At 36.6% G+C, this 11,057-nt stretch overlaps 1 protein-coding gene across 1 annotated transcript in view; it reads right to left on the bottom strand.

The window, feature by feature from the left end:
- Positions 1 to 719: 719 nt before the first annotated feature.
- Positions 720 to 11,057, bottom strand: part of LUZP2 (leucine zipper protein 2) — a 206,137-nt gene continuing 195,799 nt past the window's right edge. The window contains exons 10-12 of the mRNA XM_009886264.1: positions 1,559 to 1,636; positions 1,196 to 1,198; positions 720 to 824 (exon numbers count right to left, since the gene is read on the bottom strand). Of these exons, the coding sequence (XP_009884566.1) occupies positions 720 to 824; positions 1,196 to 1,198; positions 1,559 to 1,636 (186 nt within the window). The remainder of the gene's footprint in view (positions 825 to 1,195; positions 1,199 to 1,558; positions 1,637 to 11,057) is intronic.

Below are 11,057 nucleotides of genomic sequence, written 5' to 3'. Positions count from 1 at the left end.
ACAGACTTCCCATGACGGGTACCCAAGCTATAAAATTTTAACTGAGTTCCACCTGCAAATATGTTTGCTTGACTCCTAAAAGCCACGATTCTCATTATCTCCATCCCTTTACCTCCGTATTTCTGCCAATGCTGCAGTGTTCAGTGGTCAAAAACGGACTACTTGTGATAGCAGTTAGAAAAAAAAAAACAACCAATCAAACATCTTTATTGTTTAAACAAGCAGATTTGAAATGGTATTACTGAAAGGTAAGTATACATGGACCCCCACTGTTCCGTTTTTACAACAGTTGCTTTTATGAGTTGTGTTGTACTTCAACTATGTTTACACAGATATTTTTTTTCCCCACATTAACTGCCCCTTAATTCTTAACTTGATTTAAAATCTAATCTGCCATAAAGGTACATGAAATAGAACAGACTGAGAAAATACTTGAGAACGGCTGTTGTTACAAAGAAAATAATTTATAGTATGCAGTTACTGATCAGGTAGAACAACAGTTCAAAACCCAGACTGCATTACAAAGCATTTCTTCAAACATCCATTTTGGATTATTGCTGAAAGGTACTAATTGGTCTATTCTAGACTAATTTACAAACATTCATAAAATAGTGAAAAATGCATGCTTTAGAAACCTGGTACATTTCATGCCTCTGGACTAAAAAGAATATGAAGATGGAAGCAAGTGATGGGCATTTTTTAATGTAGATTAGTAGTGCTTAGAGTTTTTTTTCTTTTGTACTAACAGACTCTTCAAATTTTTTCTCATTTCTTTCAGGTGATTTTTTATCTTCGGGTTTAGTCCACGGAGGGTTGTGCAACTTCTGTTGAAGGTGAGAAGAGCATCAGTGTAAGCGTTGCATACACGATACGAACATACGTAAGCAAGTAAAAAAGTATGTTAAAAATCCATGGCAACAGTGCACACAGAGCTGTATTTCTGTTAAACTGATGTACCAGCTTTAAACTACTATAACTGAATATTATATATATACACTATATTATATATATACATGACAACTGACAATTATATTCGTCAACTGGGTCTAGAGAAGGATTCTTATCTCTACTAAACAAAAGCATATTTAACTATCTTTGACAGTGCAAAACCATACAAGTCTGATGTTGTTTTATAATCACGGTGATTTTTGTCTTTTTTCTCTTGGTCTATCAAATGAGAGCTCAGGTGTACAACTTGCTTAAGACTTTTCCTTTGGTAATGTGTCTGTGTGCAGCTTCACATAATTGCAGATAGGTAATTATTTTGGAAATCTCTCCCTTCCCCTGTTCCCAGGGCTATGGACATCACGTTATTAAATTATGTCATTTGACCACTAGAAGAGGCCACTGCTTCAACTACTAAATGGTTTTGCAAATTGTTACCAACCAGAAGCCATTTTGAACAGACGAATTGCAACCGGGTACAGTCCAAGTCTGCACTGAGTAATCAGTTCCGTTTCAAAAGCATTAGCGTAGAATGCGTAAATATACTTCCCGTAATTGCATGCTTTACGAGACCTTTTAATAAAAACCTGCGAATTACTCAGAAACAGAATACCTGAAAGCTCATCTCTGCTTCTGCTGTCTTCAAACGAGACGTTGAATTATTGCGATTCCCCAAACACGTCTTGCCAACCTGTCAATACAAATGTCAGAGATAACTACTTTGTATTTTTTCCTAAAATATTCATGATTTGCCTAAAAAGAAAAATAAATAAACCACAGTGGTGGGGTTTTTTTAGCCTTGTTAATGAAATGGAACAAACCAAAGTTTTCATACTTAAACTAATCCCATACTCCCATCACCCCCGTAAGAGTCTAATGTGGCTGCCAGTTTAACAACTTAACACTTATTAGCACTTTTTTCCTCATGTTTAAATCTCATCAGAGATAGTGAAGTTTATTCCTACAGTGGTCCCGCGGAACAGATAAATAATTATAATTGTGTTTTATGGGTGAGGAAATAGTAACAAACAGCTGAAAACTATCATTACAGTTAGGACTTCTCTATGACTATTCTCTTGTCTAAACTACAAGATCTCTTTGGTATAATGATCCCTGAGTGGGGATATGTATAATAATTCCCCGAATGGGGAAGTCAGATGACTCTCAAGGTATGGAAAAGCTTGTACGGAATCTTCACCCCTGTCACTTTATTCCGACAATACTGTCATTTTCTTTGCCAACATGCTTTTTAATATCAGGGAAAAGAGTTGAACAACATAAATAAAATTAATTACACAGTAGATTTTTGAACCAAAGAGATCTTGTGTTATGAGTCTTAAGTAGAGATTTGCCCAGCACTGAAATTTCTGCTGTAATTAAATTAAAGTCCCTTCAGGAGTGGGATTAATGATGCCATAGGTGAAGATATTAAAATGTGAAATACAGTAAAATAGTGATAATCTTTGGTCATTAGTTTAAAAGGTGTTCACATTGGAACTTCTCTACTTGTGTTGCTATTAAAATTGATACATATAAATGGAGTGAAAATAAATGAGTGGTTTTTTTTAAGTTTTAAGTCGTCAAGGCTCTTTCCAACATAACTGTAATTTCGTTTATTTTAAATTTTAACATAACTGTTTAGCATATGCCCTTGAAGATTTTTGAAGCTGAATCAAGCCTAGGTAGAATATTTTTTACACATCACACATCATCCAACATATTAACGAAAAAAGGTGAAAAGATCATTAGTATGTGAACAAGAGCCTTCCTCATAGGAATATGAATGCAAACACTCCTTCAACAAGAAACTCCCAATAATATCCACTACAAAGCTTGCTGGTATTTCTGCAACTTTTTTTTTTAATATAATGGTTGATAACATTGGTCCAGGATAGAATAAGCTATTTGTGTCTAGGACAGCAAAGGAATCATGAACAAAAACAGAAAAAAAAATAAAATCTCTAAATGCTGTGTTTTGAGGCATTTTTTTGGACAGACCTTCTTAAGAAAATGGAAAGTAAATCTGAATTCATCCTATAGCAGCTTAAATTGTGACATAATAAAAATCGCCTCACTCAGCAGAGAACGCTGAAAATAAATACCCTGACATGTAAATTAAATATCAAGAAATTGTATAAATATCCTATCAGTACAAATGACATTAGACTGAAGTTAATTAAAAAGTAAGAGACTGACAAGGGGAAAGAAAATTCATTAAGTTTTTGCACTTGAGAAATTCTGACAGTCCCTTGCCTGGAACAAAGTTGATCTACGAACAGGTGTGAATACGAAAATGAAACATGTTATAAAGAAAACTATGTGGAGAGGAGACAGCTGCCTCCCTCTTGAAGGCTTCTAGAGAGACCGTGGTACTGCCAAGGATTTTATAGTACTACAGGGGGATTTTAGTCATGTTTAAGTTCCTGAAGTGAGCCTTTGAGACGGTGCAATTGAAGTGATTGATGGCGGGGACTCTTTTTCAACTTTTTCCCACTATACACAATAGCTCATAAAAGTTGGATTAATATCATGTAATAGGGAATAATCAGTGTAGTATTGATAAAAAAACCCTACTGATAAAGCACCTAATCCTCCTTTTATGAAGAAAATTAAATAACAGATGTTTTACGTTCTAGATAAAGACTAAAGAGTGAGATGACAAAGAGTAGAAATTCTTAATAAATTTTTAATACTTCAAAGCTTAAGACTGTGGTCCTGGTAGAACTTGTATTTAAAATATTTACTAGTGAGCTAGATTAAAAAAAAAAGTGTTTTCAGCTTAATCATATTTAGAAAAATGTGAGGGTTTCGGAGACTTCTAGGTGAGCAGCTTGAGGACAAAAGATGTTATAGGTCAAAAAAGGAACAGTATTTCAAGTTGTGTAATGAAGAGGACAGAATAACACCAATGAAATATGACATCATTTACAAATCCACAATTTACTCCAACTGTATATATTGAAAAATTTCAGGTAACCTTTTTCACCAAGACAATACATAGGAGAGAGGAATCAAAAGATATTAATTGAAATTCATAGAAATATAGGCCAACCATTTAAGACATACAAAAGAAGAAAAAAAAACACCAAACGGTTTCCTTAGAGAACATAAATCTAATGATAAAAATGATGCTTTATAAGTGAATAACCTTTCATACTCTTTTCATAGACCTGATAGCAAAGCCCATCTTGGTAGGAAAACAGAAGTGAAGATTTATGTCCGTAGTATTTAATATTTTTTCACACACAGTTGTTTTCCTTTTTAGTAACAGCCTATATGGATTGCTGCTGGAGAAAGACAGTGCAATGGGACGTTTTTCAAAACAAAGCAACTCCTGTGTCTTTATGTTGTTAAAGCATAAAGCATTCGTTATTGATTCCTTGCCACAGTGAAACCTTGTATATCATTAACAAATAAATTACAGATCGAACAATGGCGATGACTTTCAATATGCCATCAGTCAACAGCCGTTCAATAGCCAGAACTGTAACGAGTCACTGCGGATGAGCTGTGTCCGTTCACCCGCGTTCGGCCTTCAGTTCCTAAAGATGAGGCAGATGGGTACCACACCATCTTTTGCTCTGTGAACAGGGTTTAACACAACCTAAACTGAATCCCATGCATATACACCTTCACACGCATATACAAACACACACATATCTATACACCTGTGTGTATATTTATGTGCTTTTACATACCTACACACAGAGGTTTGTATATATGTGTACACCTCTAAGCATATATGAGCACATAAATATACAAATATACACAACACCCCCTTTCCCTCAGCTAAAGACCACCTCAGACAAATGCGGAAATAGAAAACCGATGCACTACAATACCTTCCACAGCCACGAGTGACCTACAGATGAAAAAAGCCAAATATTAAACTTTGGTTGTTTTGTTTTGTTTTGTTTTTTTCCCGCTAGTTCCCTCTATGCCAAGTGGTGGAAAGGCTGCTTTGTTTGCTCTTCTGTGCGACTCTCTCTTTCTGTCAGATTCACTCCTGTGAGAGGTACGCTAATTGCAAAAATCCGGAATGATAGTTTGACATGGTGGAAACTAGCGAAAATAATTGCTTTCGGAAACTAAAGGGGTTGAAATGCTGTCAGCATGGTTTTTCTATTTTTATGAAGATGAGATTTTAGGCCTGCTAGCTGGAAGAGCAACTGGGACTTTGCCAAGCTTTGAATTGAGATTTCAGCATATCAGGGATGCGAGGGCGAACTCGTAGCTGTGTGTTTCTGCCACAAGAGCGGGCATTCCTTTTGGGAGACGGGAGGGGGAAGAAGGGGAGAGGGACGGGAAGATGCCAACTGTGAAAGCCTCTCTGCAGGAAACTTACAGTTCCAGCTCACGCACAAAGCCTCCAACACCACGGAATACCCTTAACCCCTCGTAACTCGTTCCCTTCGCTCCTTGCACCAGCAGGGAGGAGGAAGCCCGGTACAAAGCCATACCCCCCTTGACGTACGCTCGTACAAAGCTACAGACACCTGGGCACAAAGCAGCTTTCCCCATTTCTCTCAGAGAAGATCAATTATTGCTTTTCTTCCAAAGAATGAACAGTTTTTTGAAAGGTTATTACTGAGAGAAGCGAATAAGATGCTGAGGCTATAACAAAAGACTAAAGCCATCCAAGTAGAAACAACATCCAGAAGGTTAAAAAAACCCCCAAAGGCCAATACATCCCAGAAAAAAATGTCTCAAGTCAGTCTTGCTAGTTTCGTGCAACTCCATTGACTCCTCTTGTACCATCATATCAAAGCAGGTTGTAATTTAAAATCTTGTCAGCAATACTTCAAGGCTGCTCCAGTTTTCATGCCAAGTGCAACACGACATTTCACAATACGGACTGCTGCCCCAGCTGTCGTGCCAGAAGCTGCATGGAGAGGAGCGGGAACAGCGCACAGAGGATGAAAGAGTTTTGTCTGCACATAATGTCTATTGGTATGTCATAATATGAAGTAATTTTTTGCCTGTCCCCCCTTCTTAGTGCTTCCAGAGAAGTTCAGCCAGGCTCTTAAGCTACATAACATAAATTTTAAATGAAAAATTTATAATACCCAAGGGAAAATGAAGGCACCGTGTCTAGATGATTGCCCTCTGTCCCTTAGCTAATGTCTTTCCAGGGATCCAGGAGGGTAGTAATAATACAACATAATAACCTTGGTTATTTTCCTGTTTGTGCCTGAAGTGACGGGTGGATAAAGAATACAAATCGAAAGGCGGAGAACACAGCAGAGGTGGACAAGACTAAATACCTGGGAAGCTGTAAAGTAAGTGTTCAACACATGCTTTGATCTAGCTGAAAAACACTGGGTCACCAAAATCTTGCAATATTTTGAAAAATGCAAATTATCTTTAGCATGGTGAGAAGATGAGTTTTAATGCAAGACTGAGATAAATACTTCAGCATACAGGATTGCATATATGAAACCGACAGCAAAAAAGCTAACAATATTCTCAAATTCTAATTTCATTACCTAAGTCCATTTCCCGCCATTGCTGTTTAGAACAAACCGGGCAGTTTATACTTAACTACGTTCTGTGCTTTCTTCTGCCTTCCTTTAGGGAGCAGAAGAAAACACAGAAACTCCCACCTTTAAGGATGGCAGTTTCAAAGGGAATGGGGATGGTGGACTAACTCCAGCTCTCATTCAGAAGCACAATCCCCATGTTCCCTGTATCAATACACTGCTGCCATTCCAAATATTTCACAAAAACCCCAACACGGCATACAGGCTTTTAAGACGCAATGCAAGCTAAATGCACTTTTACACTAAATTCTCAACTCTCCAATTTCTCATTATACTTCAAACTGATGTTTTGGAGATTCAATTGGTATTTGTTCTATTCATCGGCCACAAACGATGTTTACATCAGCAGGTTGGAAGGCGATTTTGGATCATTTCATTGTTTTCCTCACCCAGCTAAGCTTAACATTTATTAACCCTTTAAAAGCAACTGTCACATTTATAGGTTCATCAGAGATGAAGAGGGATTCTGCTATCGACAGTTCTGTAGTGCCTAAAGCCTTCTCAATCAAGAACATTCTGTCCCAGCTTCATTAGCATGTGCCCACACAAGCAGCCCCCTTCTTCTAGATTCAGGATGCAAACCTTCAGTACTTATAACCACAGCCACTATTTATCCAAGTACATGGTTGTTAGGTAAATGATGACTAATCCTTGAAGTAGTTTTATGACTCAGAGCAATGAAAACAAGACAGAAAGATGGATTTCTCTGAAACTTAGCCTCCTGCCTTCTCTCTTTTTTCCCCTTTCCTAATATTTCCTTACTTTAATAAAAATTACAACAATTTCATATGTTGTATCTAACCATTAGCAACAAATCCTGGAATGTCACCCATGAGCCAATTAATGTTACAGAATAATCTCTATATTTTACGTGTGAAACATTCTTTACCTTGCCATTAAGTTGCTCTCACTGATGTTTCCAGTATGTCTGCCATGCATTTTGTAATTATGGGCATATTTTTAAGATAAACATATCCATGAAATTACATAAGCTGTACTTTTGTCACAAAACGTTAAGAAGGATCTAATGTTTGAAGACTCAACTTTACAAGTTCTAGCACACAGCAGTCAGAATTCTGAGCAGTGAAAGCTGAACCTTTCCCAATGAGAAGGCTTCAGGAAAAAGAAATTCTGGAATCTTTTATTCAGTTGTGTTGGATATTTGTTGGCCATGCCATTTCACTGCTTGCACTGCTATTGACTCTTTTCAAATTGCATAGTTTCTTCTTATTGTCTCCTTAATATTTAGCTTGGCCAACATTTACAATTTTTATGACTAAACCCGAGAGAAGTCTTATTTTCTTCTACGTGGCAGAGAAATAACTAGGCCAAACTCAGTGATGTTGAACGCTTGTTACTAGCTCTACATAAACTTTAAGGAACACGCTAACGATCTATTTGTGTTTGTAAAATAAAATTTTCATACAAGCACTACATTTTGTATATACAAGAGGAAAAAAGGTATATAGGACACTAAGTGGGAATTTTAACAAGACAGGAAAATTGAGGTGGGGCACGTGTCTTGAAATACCATCTCGCCTTTATCAGTTTAGTGTGCAGTTTGATTAACAAAGTATCTTTGTGTGAAATTCTGGTTATTAAAATAAGCAGCTTGATCAGTAAAGTATGCAAAGTTTCAGAAGTTGTGGTATTCAGTTCACCTAGTGAATTATACAGCAGAGCGGGAGCTGTTCACAGCTGGATGTATAAATTATAAAGGTGGATCAGCCGAGTGTGCATGTTCATTTAAAAAGAATTTTCAACAAGCCAGTTAAAATTCAGCATGTCCCTTAGTTATTAAACTATGCAATTTGATCTGCAAGCTGCTCAAGAATGTAACTAGAAAGGTATTCCACTGCATCAATGCAGCAAATAAGAACTGGCTTTACTGCTCAAATAATCATCCGACGTCTCACAAGTGGACAGGAAATCAAGACGTTTAAATAAGTGATATTATATTCAGCTTTTACAGCTAGAGCATAGATTTGGTAGACCAAATATTGCACCTTCAGCATTCCTCCACCTCACTACAGCCCTCCTTTTGGCTTCAGCGGGCACTACAGCAGAAATGTGGGATGTTTGCAGAGTACGACGGAGGAGAAAGGACTCACCTAGTTCTGAAGAACTAAACCAGGTATGGGACACAAGGATGGCACGATTAGGTCAACTGACAAACTCAATATTTTAACGAATGTGGTACTCAGCCGTATCATTCCTACTGTCACAAGTCAGCGTCCTCAGCTCCAGAAAGCACTAGGGCTGCTATGGGCAAAAGGAGCACAGTGATTTGCTCTTCTGCCATGGCAATTATTAGCTTAAAGCAGTGAAACTCACACAGCAGAAAAAGAAGTTTAACACCATTGAATTTTGACTATGCTTGGATGAGACCTCTCTTTGAAACTGTTCAGATAAATTTGCGTTCCCAGATCTTTCTGTATTTCTTGCATTATTGGTTCAAATCACCTGAAACCTTTAATAGGCAAACGGTTAAAATTAGCTAAAACTAATTAAAAGTGAAAGAACTTAAACAATTTGTGTTTAAAAAAGGAAAAGGCTATATTTCCTCATTAGAAAAAATCTACAAATTCTATAAAACTTGTGATGAATTTGGTGTTTGAATTGTTATGAAACCCTAATTTGTCAGTAATCACGCGTGCCTGTCGGTCTACCACATACGCTGCAGACCACTCATATTTTGAGAGGGCTAAGTTCTACTTGTGCATATAACAAATTGTTACTACTTGTACCTCAGAATGACTGAAATTTTTTGAATAAAGAGATTGTAGCTCTTTACTACGTGAAGTACGTGCTTCCCTGACATGCTATTTTTCCCCCCACTGAATGGAAATTTTTAATTTTTTCATACTTCTTCTCCACTCCACTCCCTCCCCCCCAAAAAAAAAACAAAACAAAACAAAACAAATTTTCCAGTTTCTGAAGTGACCTGTTACCAAACTGAGACTTTGGAAATGACAACTTTGTGCTGCCATATAGCAAACAACTTCAATGAAATCAGTATTCTGCGTGCAGTTATACCCGCTGTTAAATATGACTGCGTATTTTGTTCTCTTTCTTTTTTTCTCCTGTCAAAATAATTCCCATATTTCCATGAAACATTTCCTTAATAGTTTGTTTTTACATTTACTATTTACATATAGGCAGAATAGATGATGTTCTACTAAAATGCCATTCTGCAGCAGAAATATCATTAGCCAAGTTAGGTCCACAGTTTCTTCCAGGATGTGTTTTATCAGATCTGCTCATGAATTTATAAGAGATCTGTATTTCAATCTCCTTTGACCCTCATTGTTTAGAAGAAAGGTATGGAGCAGGATGTATGTGAAATGCGCACATATGTTTTCGTAAGACAAGTCTGCAGTTCTTCACATCCCTCTCCTATTTTAGAGCACAGTGTATTGAGTGGAAAGTTAATCGAAGTTGATGTAACTTCTTCTGACCATCACAGTCCTCATTTAGGGAACGGAATTACTGAATTCACTTTAAGAATTTTTATCGGGTTGAAATTTTGTTATAATGATGATTCTTTTTTCTCTCATTACTCCCTTGGGAAAGCAATGGGAGAGTACAATGTGATCAAAGCTCTGCAATTGAAACTGATAGAGAAAAATGAAGCAAAATACTGTGGTTGCTTAGAAACATGTACAAGTTTTGCTCCAATACTCAGTGTCCTTTGTCACTGAATGATTAATGAACATGCAGTGTTTGTTTACTGCAGGAAATTAAGGCAGTAAATAAAAGCACTATCACTTTTATTTATCAGAGAAGACTCTACAAGGACAAAGAGCAAGAAACCTAAGATGAGAACAAAGAATCACTTTATATATTGTTTGATGTTTTAACACTACCAAATAGGTGGTTTTAAATGATGTGTTACACACATAAGTACTATTTGATATGACAAAGGGACAAAGTACATTTTGGTATAAAAGCCAAAAAAAGCTCCCAAAAGCTTTTGGGAAGAGGGAAAAGGGAAGTGATACAGGGAAAAGAGCTCTGCAGAACCCTCGCTCTACACAGAGACTTTCAGGAGACGGTCATAGGGATAACCTCTTTGGATAAGACTAAGAAAAAATAGTACTGACAAGATTCCTCTAATAAAATAATAACAACAACATAAATAATGGAAACTTTAAAAAGAAAACTGAAGTTAAGATTTTTTTGCTCTTTGACAAATTTCAGATGATTTGAAATGATACTATATTACATGATACTATATTAAATGATATACATATTAAAGGATATCCTGCCTGCTTCTGACTACTACAGGTCCTGCACCAAATTTCATGACAGCTAAGGTATCAACAGCATTTAATTTCAAAATTTGCTAATATAATTTGGCCTGCCTGTAACCCATTTGTAAACAAATCTTCATTTGCTTTCATTCTATTGTAAACTACATCAATTATTATGAACATGCATAAAACCATAAAAAAGAAATTGCAGTAGGATTATAAATCTGAGAGCAAGAGAGGGATGCTTAGCCATACAGACTAAAAAATATCAGTCGAGACCAACAACTAGCTATTTCCCTTTATTTTTTGCCTTAACAAC

This window comes from Charadrius vociferus, unplaced genomic scaffold, assembly GCF_000708025.1.
Source record: "Charadrius vociferus isolate BGI_N301 unplaced genomic scaffold, ASM70802v2 scaffold115, whole genome shotgun sequence".
NCBI classification, from domain to species: domain Eukaryota; kingdom Metazoa; phylum Chordata; class Aves; order Charadriiformes; family Charadriidae; genus Charadrius; species Charadrius vociferus.
This window is presented reverse-complemented; position numbering and strand designations above follow the sequence as displayed.